Genomic DNA, 24,861 nt, shown 5'->3' on the forward strand with positions numbered 1-24,861 from the left:
GCCAGAAAGCCTGGTTTTTCCTTTTCTTTAAGGAAACCCTCAAGGTTGGGCTGGAGCCCCACTTCCCCCTTTGCCTTTTCCACCTGAGCCTCTCGTCGTCCATCCCAGCACCCCGATCCCCTGTGCTGCTGGGGGTCCCCACACCCGGCTCAGACTGCACACCCAGCGGCCCTTGATAACGAGGGGCAACCACACTGGCTGACGAGCGACACCCAGCCATCTGTGTCCTAGAAGTCACATGCCCAGTTCCCTCCAAGCTCCCGCTGTTGAGCTGGGGACGGGTGGCAGGCAGGCCTCAGGGACCAAACACGCCCCTTTCTCCAAGGGCAGAACCAAGTGCCTGTGAATCCGAGCCAGCTCACGGCGCTGTTCACCCAGGCAGCCGGCGGCCTGGTGACCTTGTGCCCTTGCCATCTGCCTCGGCTCCCAGGTGGGCAGTAAGCCGCACAGGTGGCACCAGGGTCACGGGGGCAGCCAGCCCTGGGAAAGACCACCTGTTCCCACGCCGTGTTTGTGCATACTAGTGTGTGCACGCGTGCATGGCGGGCTGCGTGACCTTGGCCTAGCCCGAGGTAGCTGGAAACTGGCTATCGCCTGGCCGCAGGTTCACTGCCTGGAGTGTGGCCAGGCTGCAGGGAGGGGCTGAGGTAGGAGGAGGGAAGAGGGGCCCTCTGTGGGCAGCTGCCAACTCAGAGTCCTGGCCGGCCCCAACCCCATAAATACCCTGTGGGCCAGCGGGAGGGCTGCACACAGGCTGGCGCACACCATGGGTCACCTGGGGCTGGTCGTCTTGGGATTCACCTGCTGCTGGGCAGCCGTGAGCGCAGCAAAGGTAAGCGAGGGCCCGGCAGAGGGGCCACTGGCCTCTCACTAAGTGAGACCTGGGGACGGGACGGCACCACGGAGGGAGGACAGGCAGGGTCATGGGCAGGAAGGGCCAACCTGCAAGAGGAACCCCAGTAGTCAAAGTGGCATTTCCTGGGCACTACGTGTTCTGTGTATGTTTCCATTACAGGGTACAGCATTGCCAAATTAAATCTGGATTTCACACAAACCACGGAGTTTTTGGTGTGGGTATGTTCTGTGCAGTATTTGGGGTATATTTACACTAAAACCAAAATCAATTTACGTGACATTCAAAGGCAACTGGGAGTCCTCAGTCTTTATTTCCTGAATCTGGGTACCCAACAGCCCCCTGGCTCTTTCCAGAGAGGTCGATGTCCCTTTTCATAGAAGGGGCCTGAGCAGACTAGCCGTCACCCAAGCTCACACAGCCACCAATGGCTGAACAGAAACCTGGAACCCCAGAGTGGTTCCCAACCTAACCTCCAGGTCCCAAGAGGGTGGTCCCCACCTACTCGCTGAGAGTCAGGAGGCCGCCCCGGGCGGGTGCGCATCGGCCGCGGTCTGCAGAACAGGGCAGGGAGAGGGCCTCAGGCTCAAAACCCCACAGACACATGGCCATGTGGTGTCCACCCTCCTCCAGCTGCCCTAGGGCCTGCCCCTTGGACCCGGAGGTTTAGGTGCCGGCCCCAAGAGGTCACGGTCTTCGGCGGGTGGGGGGGCCTTCTCTGAGGGCAGAAAGGGCCAGGATTGCTTCCCGCTGTTCCAGCAGCCAGTGTCCCCCTCCCCTCCTTGCCCCTCACCCAGGGGCCCTCAGGCCAGTCTCAGTTCTGAGAGGTGACTTCCCAGTCCCCAGGCACCGACCTGGCCTGCTGCCCCATCCCAGCAGCCGGGAAGCCTGTCAGAAAAGATGCCTGGGGGCCTGAAACCAGGCTGTGCCGCCCAGCAGGGAGAGAGGGTGCGGCTGGGGGAACAGACATGTGCCTTGCCCCCTTGAGGCACCTGGTGAGAGTTGCTCCGGCCTCCTCTCCAATTCCAGCCTCCCCGCCCCTCCCCTGTTAGCCCCGACCTTACAGGGTGCTGAGACTCCAGTGGGGCCGAGGGGTGGGGGGCTGCCCTGCCCTTGGCTCTCTTGAACGTAGCACAGGTGAGAGCCAGGGAGCAGACCCCCGCCAAGGGACCAGACAGATGGGGAGGCAGCCCTAGCAGGGGATGAGAGCCTGGCTCTCCCACAGGGTGACTTCAAGCAGGCAGGCCTCAGTTCCTTTCTGTGACAAAGGGTAGATGAGCACCAGCCCCCAAGACCCTCCTGAAGATGGGCAGCATTGGCCACGTGGGGCCAGCTTGGAGCCAGGGCTGGATGCACAGCAGGGATTCTGATGGCCTGGGGGGAGGTGAGGGGCTTTCTCAGCGCTGAGCACAAGGGCTGTGAGGAGTTGGCACCAGGCCACGGACTCGAGACCAGCTGGACAGGGTGGGGGGCAGGGGACACAAGGGAAGCACACGGGCCATGAGGGAGATATTGCTGCTGCCCATCTTACAGATGGGGTAACAGCCTCGTGGTCACAGCTAGATGGCCATCTCCGAGATCCAGACCTCTACCCCACCTCCCCTGGCCTACTCGGAAGGCTCCCCGGAGTGGGAACACACTGGTTGACCCAACTTCCCCCAAGATTCAGGGAGTGGGACACCCTCAGGGTCCAGGACCAAGGCAGAAAGCTGTGCCTCTAGCAATGAGGCAAGTGGCAGGGCTCGGGCACGTTGGCCCCTGCTGGAAGCGGTCTCTGGGGAGCCTCTGGGCGCCCTGGGGCCTGTTCAGGTTGCCGCCCACCCCCATTCGGGACACCCCCCGGTCCTGCCTGAGCCTCGGCCTCTACCCCCAGCTGGGCGCAGTGTACACGGAAGGAGGTTTCGTGGAAGGCGTCAACAAGAAGCTTGGCCTCTTTGGCGACTATGTGGACATCTTCAAGGGCATCCCCTTCGCTGCACCCCCAAAGGCCCTGGAGAACCCCCAGCGGCACCCCGGCTGGCAAGGTGGGAGAGGGCAGGGGGCAGTGAGGCCGCACGCCTGGGAGGGCCGTGGGGCGGCTGCCATCCTCACACCTGCCCCACGGGCCGCCCGCAGGAACCCTGAAGGCCAAGGACTTCAAGAAGCGGTGCCTGCAGGTCACCATCACCCAGGCCAACACCTACGGGGCAGAGGACTGCCTCTACCTCAACATCTGGGTCCCCCAGGGCAAGAAGGAAGGTGAGTTCGCCCTCCTCACACCCCACAGGTGGCCCCCGAGCCCTGCCCTCGTGTCTGGGGGGCTCCAGAGCCAAACTTCCCTGCGATCGACACGGTGCAGAGGGAGCTGGGGGCAGGGGGCGGCATCTGGGGTGACCGGGCCTGCTCTGCTCTGCCTTAGTCTCTCGGAACCTGCCCGTCATGATCTGGATCTACGGAGGTGGCTTCCTCGTGGGGTCCGGCCATGGGGCCAACTTTCTCAGCAACTACCTATATGACGGGGAGGAGATCGCCACGCGGGGCAACGTCATTGTGGTCACCTTCAACTACCGTGTCGGGCCCCTGGGCTTCCTCAGCACTGGCGACGCCAACCTGCCAGGTCCGCCAGCTGTCCTGGGCACTGGGGCGGGGGATCAAGTGCGCCCCACCCCGTGAGCTCTGAGCCGGGCGGGGGTGCGCCTCAGCTCCCATCGTGCTCGGGCAGCTCCCACCAGTCCTCCTAGAAAGGCCCAGAATCCCATTTGCAGAGCCAGGGAGTTGGAGAGGCGCTGTGAGAGGCAGGAGCCCCTTGGCTGCTGGAGCAAAAGAACAGAGGCTGCCAGACAGACGGACAGAGTGGGACCCAGAGGCCTGGAGAGCAGGTGCAGGGAGCCCAGGGAAAGAGACAGAAGATAAGACTTTGCCGGGGCAACACAGGAGCTGCAGGACAGCCAGACAGACAAGGGTGGCTGTGGGAGGGAGGGAGAGAGAAGAGCAGACCGGTCCTCTTGCTCCCCCTGCCCCATCCCCCGCCTGAGCCCCACACCTGCCCCAGCAGCCCACCCGGCCAGCCTCCAGGAGACCCACCATTCAACATCTGGGAGCTCAGCCAGGGTCTGTGCGCAGTCGAGGACATTCTCAGCCCGCACACGTGCACTGTGCACCCCGTGTGGGCCAGGCTGTGGCACCCCAAGACCGGGCCACAGGTCCCTGACGGAGGCCCCTCTCCCACGCTGCCCCCAGGTAACTTTGGCCTTCGGGATCAGCACATGGCCATTGCTTGGGTGAAGAGGAACATCGCAGCCTTCGGGGGTGACCCCGACAACATCACTATCTTTGGGGAATCAGCTGGAGGTGCCAGTGTTTCTCTACAGGTCTGGGGGCCCCAGAGGTGGGACCTGCCCCCGAGGGTGTGGGAGGGAGCCACTGGGGGCAGAGAGGAGAGGGCCTGGAACTGATGTGTGAGGTGTCCTTGGCTAAGCCCGGGATGGGCAGGTGGCGTGAGGCCTTGGTGACGGGACCTGTGTGTGCTGCAGACCCTCTCTCCCTACAACAAGGGCCTCATCCGCCGAACCATCAGCCAGAGTGGTGTGGCCCTATGCCCGTGGGCCATCCAAAGGAACCCCCTCTTCTGGGCCAAAAGGGTAAGGTGGAGCTGTGGCGGGCAGGGGAGGGGCCTCCCTCCTTTCCACTCTGTCCTGGATTGCAGCACCCTCTGCCCAGAGCACTGGCCTCACCCACCTGCCTACCCCCGACTCCAGATCGCTGAGAAGGTGGGCTGCCCCTTGGACGATACCGCCAGGATGGCCAGGTGTCTGAAGGTTACCGACCCCCGCGCCCTGACACTGGCCTACAAGATGCCCCTGGCCGGCACAGAGTGTGAGTGGAGGCTGCTGGGCGGGGCCCGGGGGGCTCGGGGTCAGGCGACAGCCATGCTCCTGGAGAAGAGAGGGGCTGCCGGCTGTGAGGCTGGCCTGGCCCTGTATGGCTGGCCCGGCCCTGGATGGCTGGCCTCCCGCGGCAGTGTGCTTCCCCCAGCACCCTCGCAGGCTCAGTCGCCCGGCTGTAAGGAGCGGAGACATTCTTTCTCTGTACCCCAGTGGGTCATGACCCCTTTGAGATGCAGATGACCATGTGGGCTCCACCCCCCGACAAGGCACACATCCGTGGTCATTTGGACACAATTTTAGGGAGACTCATGGACCCAAAACCAAGAGCCTTTGTCCTAGACGGTCATTTGTTCTTCCTGCCACTCATGCAGTCAGTACGCACCCACCAAGCACCCACAGGAGCCTCTGGTCCTCCCAGCTCTGCTCCTCTGGGCCCGAACGCCAGGGACCCGGACAGCCCAGTGGGCTGGGATTAGCCCTTGCTCACCCTTCCGATGCTAAGTAAGAGACCCCATCATTTGTGTCTTGACCTGATGCCAATTAAACCATAGTGTTCTGAGCAAAGCGGACGCAAAGCAACCATGTGGCCCCACCTGCCAACCAGTCGTTCCCTCTGGCGTGCACTGGGAGGAAAAGCAGCCGGCCTGGGCCTCCCGAAGGCCGCTGCCTCCATGTGCCCTGAGCCAGCTCTGCAGTCCTTTTGGGGCCAGCTCACGGGGTCTGCAGGACAATGAGGACCTCACAGTTTCTGGCGAACACGCTGGAACCCAGCCCCGAGAGGGGGTGAGCCTCTTTCATCATCGGTCCTCTCAATTCCTTCCCCATCTTCTTCCCAGGGGCTGGAGGGAGGACAGCCTTGGGCTCCAGACTGGTGGTGTTCTGCCTGGGCGGTTCTGCTCCAGCACGCATGACCACATTGGGAGATAGTTTTGATTGTCACGACTGCAGAAGGGGTGCCACAGGCATCCCGCGGGTTGAGGGATGCGGCTGGACATCCTGCAGGGCGCTGGACCTCGGATTATCCCGCCCTTAATGTTGGCAGTGCTGAGGCCGGAGAAGCCAGGTCTGAGTCAGAGGAGGCAGGAGGTCGGGCCGGAGTCGAGTCTGGGTACAGGACGTGTCAGAGCCCGCCTCTCTCCCACCCAGATCCCATGCTGCACTATCTGGGCTTCCTCCCTGTCGTCGACGGAGACTTCATCCCCGATGACCCTGTCAACCTGTATGCCAACACGGCCGACATTGACTATATAGCGGGCACCAACAACATGGACGGCCACATCTTTGCCAGCATCGACGTGCCCGCCATCAACAAGAACAGCCAGGAGGTCACGGAGTAAGCAGTGGGTGCGGGGCCTGGGGGGCAGTGCCCAAGGGTGGCTGACAGAGGTCAGACCCGGGTTTGGGGGGCAGTCTGTGGCCCTCTGCTGGGTAGGGGTGCAGATACCCTCCCACTGGCACTGGGTAGAGGGTCCAGTGCTGGTGTGGTCCCTGCAGAGAGGACTTCTACAAGCTGGTCAGCGGGTTCACCATCACCAAGGGGCTTAGGGGTGCCAATGCCACCTTTGACATCTACACTGAGCCCTGGGCCCTCGACACATCCCAAGAGACCAAGAAGAAGACCGTGGTGGACTTGGAGACTGACATCCTCTTCCTGGTGCCCACCGAGATTGCCATGGCCCAGCACAGAGCCAATGCCAAGTGAGGACCTGGGCAGGGAGGCCCCCTGGGGAGGCCCACCCACCTGGGATGGAGCACCTGAGCCCTCAGGCCTCTTGGGAGGCTGGCTCATGGGTGTCTGCAAGGCCTGGGAAAGCCGGGCTTGGGTCCCCACCTGGGCCTGTGCCACCTGCTTTGTCCAGGCCTGATGAGACCTGAGAGGGCCCCTCCCTACCTCCCAGCCTCAGGGGACTTTGCAAAACCCCCCTGCGATCCTCTGGCCAGCCCGGCACCCTGTGCCCTCTCTCACTCCACAGTCCTTCCCACTGAAAAGTTCTTGAGCTGGTCGACCTTCCCCTCATGCTGCATGGAAGGAAAGATGGTCTGGGTGATGATGGTCTCTGTTGTGGGTTTCAGCTTGACCTACTTTCAAAATAACTTCCAAAGTAACTTAGGTCTGGGACCACATTAAAAATCTCTATATGATAATAGCCAATGAACTTAAACAAAAGTTAAGAATGTTTAAAAGTAAGAAGACAATATACCCGGCATCTAGAGAAAGCTTCGCAGCAGCTAAGCAGTAAATGTAGCTCTGAGCTTCCTGTCAGTCAAGGCAAAAAGGGAAACATCTGAGGGTATATAGCTTGTTCAATTAAATTAAGATATAAATTCACTTGCAGGGCAAAAAAGATCTTTCTTGATACTGAATTACAGGAGAAAGCTGCCTTAGTGGGTTTTGTGGAGGTGAATTATCAACACAACTGAAATCGTAGGTGCCCCGAATCCGTGGCTTTGGCCCACGGCTTTCCCTTTCCCAGGTGTCAGCATCCCAGCTTCTTCATGAGGCTTGTGGGAATTCCCCAGACCCTTCCCTGCTCCCCCCATGGCTCCCTCCGGAGCCCACCCCTGTGCTGGGTGGCCCCAGGTGAGCACCTTGGCCAGCGTGGGTGCTCTCCCCTTCCCTCCTCAGGAGTGCCAAAACCTACACCTACGTGTTCTCCCACCCCTCTCGGATGCCCACCTACCCCAAATGGGTGGGGGCTGACCATGCAGATGACCTCCAGTATGTCTTTGGGAAGCCCTTCGCCATCCCCCTAGGCTACCGGAACCAAGACAGGACGGTCTCCAAGACCATGATCGCCTACTGGACCAACTTTGCCAGAACTGGGTAAGGCAGCAGGGAGGCTGAGCCCAGAGCCCCTGCCACATGGCCCTGCGGGCCTGGGTTCTAGTCTCTGTTCCCTCACTTACACGTAAGCTCCTCCAGCCTCGGTACCTCTGTCTGTCTGTGAGGCCAGGGTACTGCCCGGGGCCCTGGGATCAGCACCTCCTGGGGCTCCATGTGCCCAGCCAGGGCCAAGGTGCCATACTGTGAGGGGCCCCGATGGTAAGGGCAGTGCAGAGCGGGGAGGGCTGTCCAGGCAAGCCAGGGCCCAGGTGGGCTAGGGACACAGGTCTCCAGTCTCCTGTGAGTCCCCAGCCCCACCCAGCCTTTTTCCTGCCTGCAGGGACCCCAATATAGGACATTCGGCTGTGCCCACGCACTGGGATCCCTACAGCATAGAAAATGGCAACTACCTGGAGATCACCAAGAAGATGGATGGCAATTCCATGAAGCAGCACCTGAGGACCAGCTACCTCCGCTACTGGACCTTGACCTACGAGGCCCTGCCCACAGTGAGCGGAAATGGGACCATCCCTGCGCCCCCCTCAGGGGACTCTGAGGCCGCCCCCGCTCCCCCCTCGGGGGACTCTGAGGCCGCCCCCGCTCCCCCGTCTGGGGACTCTGAGGCCGCCGCCGCTCCCCCCTCGGGGGACTCTGAGGCCGCCGCCGCTCCCCCCCTCGGGGGACTCTGAGGGAGCTCAGATGCCTGTAGTCATCGGCTTCTAATGTCCTCGGCCCTAAGAAGCCATAGGGTGAGACACCGGAGGGCCCACCTCCCCTCCAGAGCTCCTCCCGAATAAAAGCTTCATCTGTCTGTCTGGCATCTTCCTTTGCTCCCAGGGCCCTAGCTGGAAGAAGCTGGGCTCTCGGGCTCAGGCCCAGCCACTGGGCTGACCGCCTTCCCCCGGGGTCCGTCAGTCTTCAAGCTCCAGGAAGTCTGGAGAACGACCCTCCCTCTAGCGAGGGGAGACAGGTTTGAAGACGTGAAGTGTGAGAGCAGGATGGGCTGCAGGTGTGGGTCCCCCCCACCCTGGGCTGCTGCTTCCCAGGGGGCACGGTGGGCAGTGGCCACAGGTGAGAGAGGACCTGGGCTCTGGGGTCTGTTGCCTCCCCTGGACCGGTGGAACCTGGCAGCACCAGCTCCTCTGGGGCTCGGCAGGGACCTCCGTGTTCTGACTGGGGTCTGGGCACCTGGCCTGGGAGGAGGAACGGACTCTGCTTCTAGCTGGATGCGAGTTGAAGAGAGAACAGAGCTTCACACTGGAAGGTCAGAAGCAAAAGTTGCAAGGGGGCTGGGCATTGGGTGGCTCTGGCAGAGTTGGGGGTGGGAGGCAGAGATCAGGGTCAGGGTCATTCCCACATCTGGGAGTCTGGGCATCCTTCATTGGGCGGCGAACTTAAGCAGCCTGAGGTCACCATGGCCACAGTGAGGGGTCGGGGACGCCAAGAGGGGGTCATACACCTCAGATCACGAAACTCCACAGCTAGTGCTCGAAACGATGTTGGGGGGTGTCTTCCCCACCCCTCACCCATTCTTTTGACTCTGTGAGGCTGTGCTGAAGGCTCAAAAGAGAGAAGATTCTGGAGTCCTGAGTGGCTCTGCCTGGTGGTGGGGGGGGGACTGGAGACAGCAGCCGCCGTGAGGCAGCCAGCACGCTTCCCCTCTCTAGCCACAGATGGAAGACTGACGTCTGGGGAACTGAGTCCTGTGGCCACCATGCAGCAGAGCTGCACAGGGGGCAAACCCGTGCCCAAGAAGGAGGGTACAGTCAGGCTGGCGTGGGACCGCCGTGGCTACGCTGGGCTTCCTGGCTTAGTTGAGGGCTCTCGGGCGTGAAGAGGGGATTCCTTGTCACAGACTGAGGGGATGGGCCCTTGTGGCAGTGTGGGCCTTTTCTGGTGACCGTCCCTGCTCTTGGCCAACAGAAGCACAAGGATCCAACAGTGGGTCCTTCCTCTGCCACAGTAGTTTGCACACGACTTCTCTAAGTGTTTCTGCCTGTTCTCAGGAGCCTCCTGGCACTGCAGGGGAAACCTCACACCCCATGGCCTCCGACGCACCCCAGACTGGCCCTGGGACAGGCACTTCCAGCCCTTACTGGGGGAAAGCACAGCTGTGCCTGCCTGTCATTCAGAAAATCGCATCCCGGGAGGGCTGGGCCGCGTCAGAATGGCTGGGGGCACTGGGATCCGGGCTCTGCCCAGCCCCCGGGCTGCACGGAAAAGGCCTCTCCGGCTAAGGCAGCCTTGATGGATGTCTGGGGGCCTGGGGGACACCTGCCACTGTCGGGTCATCCCACAATTCCTCGGGCTTTTACCTTTACAGCCCATAGCCAGAGCATGAGGTTGAAAATACAGCTGATCCCTGAACAGCATGGGGGTCGGGCCAGCCGACCCCCCCCACCGTCAGAAATCCACATATAATGTTTGACTCCCCAAAAATGTAACATCTAACACCCTTACTGTTGACTAGAAGCCTCATAGGTAGCACAAACGATTAACACATACTTTGTGTTTGTATTATACGTTATCTTCTTAATAAGTAAGCAAGAGAAAAGAGAATGTTAAGAAACTCATAAGGCAGGGGCGCCTGGGTGGCTCAGTGGGTTAAAGCCTCTGCCTTCGGCTCAGGTCATGATCCCAGGGTGCTGGGATCGAGCCCCACATCGGGCTCTCTGCTCAGCAGGGAGCCTGCTTCCCCTTCTCTCTACCTGCCTCTCTGCCTACTTGTGATCTCTGTCTGTCAAATAAATAAATAAATAAAATCTTTTAAAAAAAAAGAAAGAAAGAAACTCATGAGGCAGAGAAAATACAATTACAGTCCTGGACCATAAGGAGGAAAAGCCAAGTGAAAGCACCCCCCCCCCCACCCCGCAGCACAGTTGAGGGGCAGGCTGGCAGCTGTCCAGGGTCCTGGAGCCTCCCTCCACCCCCACTCACCTCCAGGGGGCCAGGAGTTAACCTTTATGTTAACCTTTAATGGTGATGCCCAAGGAGGACAACTGGGGAAGCTGAGGACAGCCCCTGTTTACCACCCTAGTGACACGTCTCACTGTGTCCTTGGGTTGGCAGTCTTGGCGGCATTCCTCCCCCTCTCTCCCCTGCCTCATTTTTCAACCCTCCCTGCAGGAAAGTTTCGAACCACCCACTTCCTCCGTGACATAACCAAATCACAGACCTGGGCAAAGAACATGGCCATCCCAGGGGGCTGGAAGCTCTAAGGGCTCTGGCCTAGCTCCCTTTTAGGACAAGTCAGTACCAACAAGACCGAGGCCACAAGCTGGTGATTGCCTGATCTGGTGGACTTCAGAACCACATGGTCTGGGAATTCGTCTTGGCCAATGAGGGGGACTGGGTGGTCTTTCATAGGCAGGACTCTGCACCCTTACCCTCACAAACCAGCACCGAACTGGAATTCGTCAGACCCCAGCCAGGATGAGTGGCCCCCGCGTGCCTGGCCGAGAGAGGTGGGCAGGGTAGAGGCTTCTGAAGTTTTTCTGGGCAAAATCAATTATATGAAGAGTTGCAGGAATGTGGAAATCCTAGGTCACAGGTAGAAGAAGTGCTTAAGGAATAAGGCTCAGCTGAAGCCTCAAGTCTGGTTTGTAATCTTTCCCCTGGATTCAAAGCAAGCTCAGAAGACGGTCTACGGACAGAGGTTTGCAGTTCAGGTAAAGGGCTGACCATGGGCCCCTAGAGAGAACTTAGGACGCCAAGTCCTGCTCGACCATAGTCCACTGGCTAATAACCTCCCCCTGGCCTTTTCCCTCCCACATTGCACATTTTGATCTGTTTACAATCCTAATCCCCACCCCCGCTACTTAATGCTGATGGAATTCAAATCTAACCCTGAAACCTCTAAGTTCCTAACTGGTCATAAGTTCCTCGTCCTAAACCCCAATAAAACAAGCAGAAAATGCTCCCTCTTCCTCGGAAGCTAAGAAAGTTAAGAAAGGCAGCTGCCGCACTGGGTCAGGAAATGATCCTTGCAAACGTTATTGTTTAAAAACCAGCATAAAGGGGCGCCTGGGTGGCTCAGTGGGTTAAAGCCTCTGCCTTCGGCTCAGGTCATGATCCCAGGGTCCTGGGATCGAGCCCCACTTCGGGCTCTCTGCTCAGTAGGGAGCCTGCTTCCTCCTCTCTCTCTCTCTCTCTCTCTCTGCCTACTTGTGATCTCTGTCTGTCAAATAAATAAATAAAATCTTTAAAAAAAAAGCATAAAATATATACAACATAAAACATGCCAATTTAACTACTTCTAAGACACGATTCAGTGACATTAGTGCCGTTCGTACTGTTGTGCAAACATCACATACCGAGTTCCAGAACTTTTTCGTCACCCCTGACAGAAACTTTGTATCCATCGATCAATAACACCCCGTTTTCCCTTCTCCCCTCCCCCCCCGGTAGTCTCTTCTATTTTCTGTGCCCCTCAGTTTGCCTGCTCTAGATATTTCTAGATATACCTGAAGTGGGACCGCCGTGTTCCCAAGGTCTGTCTGTGTTGTGGCGCGTCACAGCGCCAGCCCTCCTGACGGCTGGAGCCATTCCCAGCGCGTGTCGCTGTCATACGGTTGTCGCGGCACTTCCTCACAATCCTTTTGTTCCTGTGCAGCTGGTAGGGACGTTCCCGCTTTCACGGCAGATTCCCGCACCACACTTCGTGGTCCGTCTCACTAAAAGGTTTGTCAGCTTTGGTGGTTCTTTTTCTAGTTCCTTCAAGTGCTATCGTTCAGTTACTGACTTGAAATCTTCCTTCTTCTGTAATATAGGCATCGGCTGCTAGAAATTCTGCTGTTAGCCCTGTTTCCGCTGTGTCCCGTAACTTACAGTACGTTGCGTTTTTGTTTCCACTTGTGTCAAGTTATTCTATGACATCCTTCGTGATTTCTTCTTTGACCCCCGGGTTATTGTGCTGCTTCATTTCCACATTCTTTTGAGTAGCCCGTGTTCTTTCCACCTTTCCCTTCTGCTGCTGCTTCTTTTTTTGTATTTGACAGAGAGAGAGAGAGTGAGATAGTGCGCGGGGGGAGAGGGAGAAGCAGGCTTCCCGCTGAGCAGGGAGCCCGATGAGGGGCTCGATCCCAGGACCCCGGGATCACGACCAGAGCCAAAGGCAGACGCTTAACAACTGAGCCACCCAGGCGCCCTTGCCTTCTGCTTCTATCCCACCTGCTTGGAAAAGATACTCACATATTTCATTCTTTACAATTTATTAGGACTTGTTTCGTGGCCTCACAGATGGCATGTCCTGGGGAATGTCCCATGTGCCCTTGAGAAGCTCGTGTGCCTGGCTGCCATTGTGAAGGCCTCCGCTTCTGTGTGCCGGGTCTGACAGAGTGTGGTTTAAGTCCTCTGTCCCGAGCCATCGTCCACCCGGATTCTCCCAGCCATTGTTCAAGTCACGTAGTCAAGTCTCCGACTCCCTTTAAAAAGATGTCAGGTTTTGCTTTAGGGATGGAGGGTTACAACTGTTATTTTTTTCTTGATGAATGGAAATTTTTATCAGGGCATACTGACCTTCCTTGTCTCTTGTTAGCTTTTTGACTTAAAATCAATGTTGTCAGATAATAGAGCTGCCCCAGCTGTTTACTGTTCTGGTGGAATATCTTTTCCTACCCTTTTATTTTCAACCTTTTTGCAGATTTCTCTCAAAGGGAGTCTCTCTGGGGGCACCTGGGTGGCTCAGTTGGTTAAGCAACTGCCTTTGGCTCAGGTCATGATCCAGGGGTCCAGGGATGGAGCCCCATGTCAGGCTTCCTACTCATTGGAAGCCTGCTTCTCCCTCTCCTCCCTGCTTGAGCTTTTTCTCTTAAACAAACAAACAAACAAACAAGTAAGTAAATAAATAGTATCTTAAGAAAAAACTCCCCAAAACCAAAGCGAGTCTGTTTGAATACAGCATATTGGTGGAACATGTTTTTTTAATCCATTTTGCCAAACTCGGCCTTTTATGTGGAACCTTTAACCCATTTATATTTAATTACTGATGACTTCCTTCTTCCATTAGCGACTTGTTTTCTGCATGTCCTATTTACTTTTTGTTCAATTTTTCCATTCCTGCTTTTTATGGATTTAGCTGATTATTTTATAGTGTACCCTTTTGATTCCCTTCCATCCTTTTGTATGTATTTCTAAAAAAAGATTTTATTGGTTACCTTTGGGATTGCAATTAACATCTTAAACTTACAGCAACCTAGTTTGGTAATACCAAGTTCATTCAGTAGTATACACTCAGCTCTTGTAAATTCCCATCCCCACTTCCTTTATGTATCCTGTTCCCATTAACACAGATTTACAGTTTCATAAATTTGCTTTTTACATTATATAGAAAAAAGGAGTTATACACCTAAATTGAAATGATACAGGCTTTTTAAGTGATCTATTACTTACCTCTCCTTCAGCTCTTTACTTTCCCTATGGCTTTTAGTTACTGTCTAGTGTTCTCTCATTCAGCCTGAAGGGTTTGCTTGTAGGATTTCTTGTAGGCAGGTCTACTGATAACAAAATCCCTTAACTTCCTTTATCTGGCAATGTCCTCATTTCCCTTCACCCTGAAGAGATAGTGGGTCCCTTTGAGTTTTTCTTCCTTGAAGTCCATTGAGCGTCTCCATGTGTAGAGGTAGTCTTTCATCAATCTGAGAAGTTTTCAGCCATCTTTACTTCAAATAATCTCTCTGCTCCTTTCTCTCTTCTTCTGGGTCTCTTGGTATCCGGATGCTGCTAATTTGTTGATGTCGCCCAACTCCTGGAGGGGACTGTTCATTTTTCCTCATTCTTTTTCCTTTGTGCTCTTCAGGGAGAATAATGTCGCCAGCCTTATCTTCAAGTTCACTGATTCTTTCTTCTGCCTGTGCAAATCTGCCATTGAACCACTCTGGTGAGTTCTTTTCATTTTTTTCTGGTGAGTTTTTTCATTTCAATTATTGTACAGTCCAGAGATTTTTTTTTTTTTAAGATTTTATTTATTCATTAGAGAGCCAGGGAGAGCACACAAGCAGGGGGAGAGGCAGAGGGAGAGAGAGAAGCAGACTCTCCACTTCGCTGGGAGCCCGATGTGGGGCTTGATCCCAGGACCTGGAGATAATGACCTAAGCTGAAGGCAGATGCTCAACCATCTGAGCTCCCCCAGGTGCCTCATAGCTCCAGAATTTCTATGTGGTTCCTTTTCATAACTTCTCAATATAAGTTTCCTATTTGTTCTTACATCATAGATTTTCTTTGTTTTTGTTTTTTGTTTTTGTTTTTTTTTTTAAGCTGTCTGTGGTTTCTTTTAGCTCACCGAGCATATTTAAGGCAGTCAACTTAATGTCTTTGACTAGTAACTTCGATGCATGGACTTCATCAGGGAAGTCTGCCAAATTCTTTTTTCCTACATAGCAGCACGATCTTCCTATTTCTCTGTACGCTTTGTAATTTGCTGGGAACTGGATACTGAGGATGACAATGTGGTAATTCTGGAAACCAGATTCTCCCCCTCCTCCAGGCTCACTTCTGTTTTCCGAGAGCTCCATCTTCTGTTTCTATAGTGACTTTTCCAAACTACATCGTGACATGTATTCCTTGTTTGGGGACTGAAGCTTCTGTCCTGCTGCCCTGGTGGTCAGTGCGTGGACTGGCAGTGATCTCCTTCATCACTGACGTCCCATGGCTGTTTGTCATCAAGCACTCCCCTGGCTGTTGTGTGTTGGGCGAGGGGTGTTCCAAAGTCCCCAGATGCTTCATTCTGATCCTTTTCTCCCTGCAGCCAAATGGTCTCCATGGAGAGACTGACCCCTGCGCTGCTGCTTCTATAATTATCTCTTGCAAATTTTTTTTTAATTATTTTTTAAATATTTTATTTGAGAGACAGTGAGAGAGCTCTGGTGAGTTGGTGGTGGGGAGGGGCAGAGGCAGAGGGAGAAGCAGGCTCCCTGCTGAGCAGGGACCCCCCCCCCCCCCCCCCCTAGGCTGGGCTTGATCCCAGGACTCTGGGATTATGACCTGAGCTGAAGGCAGACGCTTAACTGGCTGAGCCACCTGTGTGCCCCACAAATGCTATTTTTAAAGACACCCAGGCTTCTGGGCTTGTTGCTAAGCCCTGTGAAAGCACCTCCAACCTCGAATCCCAAGGGTGCTGGGGGGCTGACCCAGCTCAGTGCCCAGCTTAATGACCCCGAGCTGAGCATCTGCTCCGTGAAAGTTAGGTCTGCACGTTTCCTTAAGTCAGTGGGAAGAAGGGTGGCTGGCTCTTCTCACTTGTCCCGCATACGATGAACCGGTAACCACGCAAGATCTCCTGTTTGCACATAGAATGCGAGAGTCTGTATCTCGTTTCTATGAGCGCAGGAAGTGGAAGAACCAAACCGCAACTCCCAAGCTATAGTAGAAACCAGATTTTAATATAAGATTCAAGTCTAGCATTTGCTATTTACAACAAATAAATATTGCCCCTCCCCAACTGGTAAACTTTTTTTGTTTTGTTTTTGCCTTTTATACAAATATTCAACACCCCTCCCCGTTCCCCCGATTCTCCTCTCCCACTAACCCCCGTCTCGTGTGGTCTCGTGAAGCCCAGGGCGCAGCGGTGGGTGGCACTCGCAGTGTCGTAAGAGTCCATGGCAATGGGCCTCAGCGGAGACCGTCCCCGCACACCGGGTGAGGAGTGTGATCTGTGGAAAGGCTCCCCGCCCTCCTCTCCTGGGGGAGGGCTGGGCCGGGGGTGGGAGAGACTCCCTCGCTCTGTTGGCCCTGATGGTGGTATCTTTGGTGCAGCCTGGGAAAGGCTAGCCTGGTGGAAAGAGGGCCCAGGACCCGAGAAGGGCATGGGCCAGTGCCCATGGGCATGAGGAGAGAAGTGCAGTGGTCAGACCCAGTGGATGAGTGGGTGCCCTGGGGTGCCCCTGGGCACAGGTGGCAGTGACCCACACCCGAGCAGGTGCGGGGGAAGTGCACAGAGGGCGGAGCCGGGCGGCAGGCGGGGTGCCATGGCCGTCGGCAGTGCTCCTTGGCAAAAGTCAGCTAGTCTTCTGGTTCCAGAGAGCTGAAGGCACCTACGGCAGCGAGTGGTCCACGGGAGGCCAGGTCAGCCGAGCAAACAGCTGGCGTCAATCCCGGCAGCCGGGGAGGTTCAGGGTGAACCTGGAGTCTGGGGGTGGCCTGAGCTGGCAGGTCAGGCAGAAGGTGTCCGCCCGGCCTGGGCCACTGGAGTCTCTAGGTGCTTAGTCACCCAGCCGGCCAGCGCCCGACAGAGTGGTCCCGTGGCTGGCCAGTGCCGGGGACTACCTAGAAGATGCCCTTGGCAATCTTGAGTCCCTTCTGCTTCATGCGAGGCAGAGTCGAGCTGGTGCCGTGCCTGACCTTTGCTCCCTTTGTGAAGGTCCGTTTCTTGAGGACAAAGTCATAGTTGGCCGTTGAGTTCATGGCGTAGAACACGTTGGCGTTGTCAGGGATCTTCAGCTCTGGTGGGAGAAGGGCGGGGAGAGGGTTACAGATGCTTACAAGGCCCGACAGAACAGCCACCACTTGAGGGCCCCCCAGGGCAGGCCTGAGCCAAAGAGCTGAGACGCCCCAACCCAATATCAGGAGACCGATGAGCCCTCGGAGTGACACCTGCCGAGGAGACCGACGGGCACTCGGGAAAGCCAATGACTCGTGTTTGAAAAGGGACTCTGACTCCACAATCCCCACCTCAGTCTGGAGTGGGCTGCCCTGCTGCCTTCGCTGACCATGATCTCGAGCCGGAAGATTTCTAGAATCCAGAACACCTCCCCTAAATCCTGCCCTACTCAGGACCAAGGTTGGGGGCCTAGCAAAGGGCAGGTCCTGCCTCAGGTCTTCTGTGCCAGGGTCCAGGAGAATCCACGCCCCCCGGGCAGCTCCTCCTCTCCCGTCTGCTGTGGACAGGAGCCCACTACCACTTAGCTTCTTGCCCCTGTCTCCCCTTCCCTACCCTGTCCTGGGCCTTAGTCTTCCTGTCCTGTAAGATGCAGGCTGCACCTGCCCTGTTCTACCAAAATGGTGCGAGAAGGTGAGAGAGGGTTCCGGAAACAACTTTTGGGGATGCTGGGGGTCACCATGAATTGTCTGGGCTAACAGCTGGCAGCTCACGGGAGAGAACAGAGCCCCACATCCTAGAGGTCTGCATGGATCAGCCTCTGGCTTGTTATCTCCCTTGTGGGGATGAGGAAACCGCAGGCGACGTGAGGGCCATGCCCCAGCTCCCTGAGGCCCGCCGTCAGCCTCCTAGTCCGTGCTGGCCCTGGTTCTGCCACTTTCCCAGCTCTCACCCACTGAGTGGGGCCCCTCAGAACCTATGCTTAGTATCTGCTGTGGTCTGAATGTGTCCCCCCAAATCTGGGTGGGAATCCACACACCCAGACGATGGGGCCTGTAGGCCATGATAAAGTTGTGAGACTGGAGTGTCAGGAATGGGACGGACGCCTTATATAAGGGGACCCTCGCCCCTTCTGCCACGTGAGGGCACCAGGAGAAGGTGGCCGTCTGCCCCGTGGACGAGGGCCCTCGCCAGAATCCCAGAACACTGTGTGCTGGGAGCCCCACGTCTCAGTCCATCCGCTGCCCCGGCCACCATGGTGAGTCACAGCAGCCCCGGCGGATGCAGACAACGTCACATGTGCGTGGATTTTAACATATCTGAGGTTCAGGTGCACGGGGGGCATGATTCCTTCTGAAGCATTTGTGCCCCATCTCAGCCAGTGCGCTCCATGAGCGGCCCCTGGGCGCTGTTGCCAGGCTGCCTGGCCCCGGAGGAAGAGCCCTTTCCCTTCACCGCGTGGTGCTGCTCGCTTGGAGCTCGGCCTCCCGCAGCCTGTCCACGTGCAGCCAAGGGCACGCACGTGCCAGGGGCCGGTGAAGGCTCCTGTGCGAGGCCGCCCAACCCCCAGTGTGGCTGCGCAGGGTTCTGGGAAGGCGGGCCCTGGGCCTGGGGCTGGGGCGTGGGGCTGCGCCCATGGCCCACGCGGCCGGCCCCGGACTTACTCCGATCGTCGGAGATAACCTGCACTAGCTCATAGTCGTCCGGCTCGTCCTCGTCCAGGTTGTGTTTGTCCATGGCCTTGCGGATGACGGCTGGAGCCTTATCTTGGCTGGTTACCTGGGTCGGGGAAGAGGCAGACCGTCAGGGTGCAGGGCCTGGAGAAGGCCCCCGCAGTGGGCAGCCCCGGGAACCCCTGGAGATGCCTCCCACTGCAGACAAAGGCTCAGCTTCGGGCTGGGTGCCAGGTCCACGGGGGCCCCTCCATCTCGTCCTGCCCCGGGAGGCCTCTGTGCAGGGATGGGGAGGTTTTCCCAATTGTTTCTGCCCCCCCACTCTCTTACAAGCCCACCACCTTCCTCCCATGCCACCTCGGAAACCTGCCGGCTCCCGGGGGCTGCTCCCCTTGAGCCTGTCCTTGCAGGACAAGGGGATCAATGAACCCAGGGAAGAGACAGTGTCTAGGCCCAGCCCTGGAGGGAAGAGAGGAGCCCAGGGGCCGCCTCTTTGCCAGGTCTGCGTTGGCTGGAGGCTCAGGGGTGGTCAGCGTGGGCTGACCCCTCCTGCCTCGACCCCAAGGCCACAGTGCTGATGGGCCTTGGACATGGGGTCCTACGGGTGACCGTTAACGACAGTCAAGCTCAGCACAGACAGGTGTGTCACGGGGCACCTGACCCGGCATGAGCAGATGGGGGGGTGGGGTCTTTGGGGAGTGCATGTGACTCCTCTGCAGCCTGAGCTCTGGAACATGAGTCCCCCCGCCGCCCCCACTCCGCAGACACAGTGTCTGGAGACAAAGCCCCTTGGCTTGGTCTCAAGCCCTGAAGGACCTCCATGGTCTAGCCACCTCCAGGGCCACCAGCCTGCCATGGTCCCTGCCTCCCCACTGGCCTCCCTGCACCTCCTGGCCCCAGCCCACGCCCACAGAGAAGCCCCAAGTTCCCGCGGCCCACCCTCCACTCCAACCACGGGCAGCTTCTGTCTCCCTCCAAGATCCAGATGCAAGCTCTGAGCCCTTGACCTCAGGCCTCCTGTGGCTCCTTCCAACCCCTGGGCCACCCCACCCCCCCTGAGGCGTCTGCTCTGTGAAGCTCTCCCGGGCACTCGCCCTCCAGGGAAGCTTCTCCACGGCCCCTCCCAGCCCTGCGGCAGCTCGGCCCGGGCGCACAGGCACCCACCAGGATGCTCTTGTACAAGTTGCCGTTGTCCACGTCCAGGCTGACGCGGATGATGCAGCAGTCGCCCACCTGCTGGTTGTAGAGCGGCAGCGAGGAGCTGCAGCCGCACACCCCGGACACGGAGCGCTTGTGGGTGCGCGCGGCGGCCACGGGCGTGGTGGAGGCCGAGGAGGAGGACGTGCTGCTGGAGGCCGAGCTGACGCCAGAGGTCTCCGGGGACGACTGGGAGGTCGACTCCCAGAACTGTGGGGATGGCACGATCAGCAGGGGTGCCCTGGCCAGTGCCCTGCACCGCGGGGACCCCAAGAGCTCCGTGTAGGAGCTGGGGCTTCCTGGCCACTTATGGGGGGCCGAGGAGTGGGGACCTGGGCCCCGGGAGAGGGGGTGTGGCGGTCACCTTTCTTTCCTGACCGTCGGGGGACTCCGGGACAAAGCTCATGTTGATCTCCTCCACGTCGGAGCTGGACGAGCCCGCCGAGTGGACGCTGAGGGCGTCGGCAATGTCCCCGCTGCTGAGGTAGGGGCCGCACCTGAGCTGGTCGCAGGACTTGGAGTGGGAGCTGCCGCTGGTACCGAGCTCCCCGCTGGGGGCCTGGCGGCTGTGTGGAAGGATCAGCTCGTCTGGGGGCCTCCCCGGGGCCACACCCCGCCCCTGCCCCCTCCACTCCACAGTGCAGCCTCTGTGCCAAGCACTCGGTCAGTCACCAGGCCCGTGTCTGTCCCTGCTCTGGGAGTGACGGATCAGGGTCACCCTACCACGCAGAAGCACGCTTAGCCCGAGGCTTAGCCCGAGGCTGCGCGGAGCCGGGAGGGAGCCCGTCCTGCCTGCCCCGGCGCTCACTCGCTCCAGCGCTTGACGATGGCCGCGTTCTTCTTGGCCTTGAGGGTGTTGCTGGCCGACTCGGAGGGGGGTTCCAGCTCACACGACAGGTTGTAGCTACGGGACAGAGGCACGGCTGTGAGGCTACGGGGAGGCGCACCCAGGTCTCCCTCCCAGAACCTGCCTGGCAGGGGGGGTCTAGACGCCCAGTCAGTCCAGCGCCGACCACGATCCCGCACCACAGCCCGCCCAGTGCACCCGATTCCTGCGCAGACGCACCTCTCCGTCTCGCTGAGCCGCTCCGTGGCCCGGAACCAGGCCCGGAAGTGCTCCTCAGGCACGATGCTGTAACTGTTACACGCCGACTGGAGCAGCTTGATCTGGGCGATCACTTCGAATTCCTGGGGCCAGAGGGCAGGGCAGGAGGGTGTTGGCATGGATGGGGCGCTGGGCATGGCCCCAGGGTGCCCCCTCCGCACTCTCTACTCCTGCCCAGGCCCCCCCTGTTCTCAGAGCTGGGTCCAAACAGCCCTCCCAGGAAGTCATCCCTGATTCCGGCCTCCCACACCTGCCCTCCAGTGGGACAGGTCCCCCCGCCTCTGTGTATCGCACCCGCCCCAGGAATATGAGAGGAAGCGGGGTGAGGCCCAGCGTTCTACCCGTGGGTCTCGATTCCACACCCCCGCTGACATGTAGGGGCTGCAGGGGCTCACCTTCCTCCTCTTCTCGAAGTTGATCAGTCTCCCCTGAAAAGCAAACAGCCAGCGACCCTCAGAAAGTGTCCCCTTGCCCAGGACTGCCCCTCAGCCCCTCTCAGGCTGCACTCCCGGCTGCACCACCAGGGGAAAGGTGGGTGCACGCACCCCGGCTCTGGGCGGGTCCTAGGATCTAGGGGTGGCTGGGTGGGGGTGGGGGACGGGCAGAGCCTTAAGGAACTTCTTGCCCAACCCTCTGAGGACAGGAGAGACTGAGGCCTAGGGCAAGACGGCCCAGCCTGGCCACCCCAGTGCCTGACCCTGGACGGCCAGCGCCTCTCCGTCCGTGGCCACTGCCTGAGGACAGACTGCCAGCTGCCAGGGCCAAAGCCTCCTGTAGCTCTAGGCCCCACCAGCTGGGCACCTAGCTCTCCACTCATGGGGGAGCTGGGCACAGGGGTGGCCAGGGGCTCTCAGATGAGGTGTGCCCAGCACTGAGAGCTCAGGGCTCAGTGAGGGGCGCCTTCCTCTGGGGCTCCAGGATCCCCGCCCCACTCCCACCCCGGCCGGGCCCGCAGGGCTCACTCACATACAGATAGTCCTTCATTGCGGTGTCCAGCATCACCAGGTCTGTGAGGAACGTGCCCAGGTAGGGAACGGTGCCCTGGATGACACCCTGCGGCTGAGAGGCAGGGCTGATGAGCCGGGACCAGGGCCCTCCTTGGCCGCAGCCTCCACCCCGGCCTCCCATTCGGAGCAGCCCAGGGACTTTCAGCTGTCTCCTCCAGACTCCTTCCTAGTAGCCACGGGCCCCCAGCTCCCCTAGTCACCTTCCAGGCCCAGTGTTTGGCAAGTAACCGAGGTTCTGGTGACCCTCGTCACCCCTAAACCTGTCCCAAGCCCGGCTCTCCCAGGCCCTTGGTCTGGTGGCCATCAACAGCGCCGTCAAGACAGCAGCAGGTCAGGGCGCGGCCCTCACAGGGCCCAGAGGCGGGGAGGGTGGTGGGGGGAGGGCGGTGGGGGTGGCCCTTCCTCTCCTCGAGGGGAGGCCAGCTCCTGCGGCCCCAGCCTCGCGCTCCCGGCCTCGCGCACACTCACCATCTCCTTCGGCCGCTTCTGTGCTCTCTTGGGGTTCATCTCCAGGGTGGCAAACTTGGAGGTCCCCTCCTGCCAGGGTTGAGGACAGGGTCAGCGAGACCTTCCTCTCCTCCCCAGCTTCCCCTCCAACAGACCTGACCTTGGGCCTTGGTCACTGGTACAAACGTGGTGCCGGAACGTGGGACTGCAGCCCACCCTCCCTGAGCCTGTTTCCTTGTCTGGAAAGTGCGGGTGAGCAAGACCCCCGCCTCCTGGGGGTATCCCAGGACTCTGCATCCTACACCTGTTCCTGTCGCTCTTCTCCCTCGCCTGCCCCGGGGTGAAGCCCTGCACAAAATTCATGCCCATTTCTTTTCTCCTTGTGCCTCACTGCTTCCCCATGAGTCAAGAGACCAGAGGGACCCCAGGCTCATCACACCTCCATTTTTTTTTTTTTTTTTTTTACACCTCCATTTTCTGAGAGCAGGGACTCGCCTGAGGTCTCAGAGGGACTCGGAGGACAGTGGGCTCCTCCCTCCCAGCTGGAGACCTACTCCCGCTAACTGGTCTTCCAGCAAACTGGAGGCCCTGTGGGGAGAGCCTAGCAAGACTCCCTGGGATCCATCTGTGGTGTCCGGCCTGGGGCAAAGTCCGCAGCCCCCCACCGTACCCACAGCTAGGTCCTGGGTCTGCTCATTTGGACCCAAGGTTGGCAGCCCCTTTGCGATGTGGCCTCTGGCCTCCCCTGTGGCATCCTGGCCCTAGGCAGACAGGGAGCCCTCCCCTGAGCTATAGCAGACAGGAGCCCCCCACCCCTGACCCCATCCAGCTACCTGCCTGGAGGAAGCAGGACACTTGCTAATCCTGCCAGCTCACCTATCCCTTCTGGAATGTCCCCCGACTGCACCCCCACCATCCCATTACCAGGGTCTCCTGTTCCCCAAACTGCCCCCCACTGGCCAGGGACCAAAAAGATCCCACTCTGCAGAGTCCAGACAGGACAGGACTGGAATCTTTCAAAGAACCGCTCACTGAGATCCTCCCTCCTCCTCCCAGGGTTCACCTTGATGAGCAGCTCTCTGCTCAGCGAGTAGTTGTTCTCATCGGAGAAGATTTCTGACAGCTTCTGGAAGATTCGGAAGCTTTCCCTGCGGGAACGGAGGACAGCCTTGGGAACAGCACACAGGGGGTGCGTGCTAATCCATTTTATTTTAGAGCCCAAGGCCCTGAACTGCCTGGATGGGTGGTTTCCACACAGGGTCCCGCTCTGCGGGCCCCGGGGAGAGCTGTGTGGGGGGCTCTGTTCCGACCCGTTTGGATTTCAGGAGGACAGAGTGGTGTGGCTGCTGAGTAAACCCAGGAAAATCTCCAGTGTGGCCCAATCTCGTAGCTGACAGATAAGGAAACTGAGTCCCGAGGCAGAACTGCTTGCCTAAGGCCAATGGACACTCGGAGGCCCTGCCAGCTGACCCAGGATTCGCTGGCTCAGGATTTGCCGACCCCTGGCAGGTCCTGGGTCCCCCCTGGAGCTCCTGCTGAGAGAGGCATGCCCACCTGGAAACTTCTTCCCACGTCTTCTTCAGCCGGTGGATGGAGTTGCTCTGCAGGGCGGACAGGATGGCGTAGAGTGACGAGAAATTCTTGAGGACACGGCACTCCTGGGGGAGGAAAAGCAAGGCTGAGATGTGGCTGTGGTCCCCGTGGCTGGGAGCTCCCAACCTGGGGGAGACGGATGCCGGCGGAGCCCGGGGAGGCAGTACTCCCAGGAGGGGGATCTCGGCACAGCCCACAGGAGGGAGTCATGGGGCAGTGAGCACCCGGGCGGCGGGATACGCCGGTTAAGGCCGGCGCACTCCAGAGGAAGGAAGGGCCTGGACGCCACATCACCACCCTGAGGGCAGATCAAGTGAGACAGGGGCTCCCCAGGGCCCCTCGGAGGCGTACCCTGGCCACCTCGATCCAGTGCTCCACCACCCGGGCCCTGCCCCGGGCCGTCACACTCCGGTCCCCCAGGCAGGTGGTGATGACGCAGTTGGCCACGCTGTTGAACTGGGCGACGGTGGCACGGACGGAGGGAGCCAGGTGCTCCTTGCCCTTCTTGTCTCGCTGGGACCAGATGGAGCCCAGGCAGTGGTAGGGCACCACCTTCTTGAACAGCTCCTGGGGACCAGGGGGTGTGTCACGCAGCTCTGCCACACCCCGGCTCAGGATCCCCGCTCCCCTGGTCCCAGGCAGAGCCCCTGGTCAGAGCTGAGCTCGGGAGCAAACGATGTGGGGCAGGATGTGGCTGGAGCCTTGCAGGCCTGGGGTGTGTGTGTGTGTGTGTGTGTGTGTCTGGGCTTTGCTCTCTGCCTACCACAGGCGCCCAGCACGAGTGGCCCAGGATGACGCACTGGAGGAAAGAGTCCAGCATTTTCAGCAGCCCGCCCTTACCGACTCCAAGCACCAGAAGGGGCCTCACAGCTGCACACAGCAGGGGGCACTTCTGGCTCCCCCATCATGCCTTGGGTCCGCCCCCCTGACCCCGTCCAGGTGCACGCCCGCTGTGGGTGCCATACCTTCGGGCTCTGGTTTCT

The 24,861-nt window shown here is 58.9% G+C and overlaps 2 protein-coding genes and 1 long non-coding RNA gene across 9 annotated transcripts in view; 1 reads left to right on the forward strand and 2 right to left on the reverse strand.

Moving 5' to 3' along the window:
* The first annotated feature begins 701 nt into the window (after positions 1-701).
* On the forward strand, positions 702-8,352 carry CEL (carboxyl ester lipase). The gene is given in 12 exon segments (XM_032866162.1): positions 702-832; positions 2,727-2,877; positions 2,969-3,091; positions 3,252-3,449; positions 4,073-4,203; positions 4,366-4,473; positions 4,591-4,708; positions 5,866-6,052; positions 6,214-6,417; positions 7,346-7,543; positions 7,884-8,202; positions 8,204-8,352. Coding segments are annotated over 12 exon segments (1,866 nt in total). The 5' UTR covers positions 702-766; the 3' UTR covers positions 8,267-8,352.
* A 4,384-nt stretch (positions 8,353-12,736) lies between these two features.
* LOC116872868 lies at positions 12,737-14,499 on the reverse strand. Its single transcript, XR_004383696.1, has 2 exons — positions 13,934-14,499; positions 12,737-12,966 (listed from the first exon to the last, which is right to left on the reverse strand). It is a non-coding gene; the product is annotated as an uncharacterized LOC116872868 (long non-coding RNA).
* A 1,651-nt stretch (positions 14,500-16,150) lies between these two features.
* The window catches only part of RALGDS (ral guanine nucleotide dissociation stimulator), a 41,925-nt gene continuing 33,214 nt past the window's right edge, over positions 16,151-24,861 (reverse strand). For all 7 annotated transcript variants that reach the window (XM_032866167.1, XM_032866168.1, XM_032866166.1 and 4 more), the window contains 12 exons: positions 24,230-24,445; positions 23,840-23,943; positions 23,349-23,433; positions 22,307-22,375; positions 21,798-21,884; positions 21,227-21,259; positions 20,793-20,914; positions 20,535-20,630; positions 20,091-20,292; positions 19,694-19,936; positions 18,521-18,635; positions 16,151-16,980 (listed from right to left, as the gene is read on the reverse strand). In XM_032866167.1, coding sequence (XP_032722058.1) covers positions 16,805-16,980; positions 18,521-18,635; positions 19,694-19,936; positions 20,091-20,292; positions 20,535-20,630; positions 20,793-20,914; positions 21,227-21,259; positions 21,798-21,884; positions 22,307-22,375; positions 23,349-23,433; positions 23,840-23,943; positions 24,230-24,445 — 1,548 coding nt within the window. In that variant the 3' untranslated portion in view covers positions 16,151-16,804. The remainder of the gene's footprint in view (positions 16,981-18,520; positions 18,636-19,693; positions 19,937-20,090; positions 20,293-20,534; positions 20,631-20,792; positions 20,915-21,226; positions 21,260-21,797; positions 21,885-22,306; positions 22,376-23,348; positions 23,434-23,839; positions 23,944-24,229; positions 24,446-24,861) is intronic.

This window comes from Lontra canadensis, unplaced genomic scaffold (genome assembly GCF_010015895.1).
Source record: "Lontra canadensis isolate GAN:19392208 unplaced genomic scaffold, GSC_riverotter_1.0 scaffold30, whole genome shotgun sequence".
Taxonomy (NCBI): Eukaryota; Metazoa; Chordata; class Mammalia; order Carnivora; family Mustelidae; genus Lontra; species Lontra canadensis.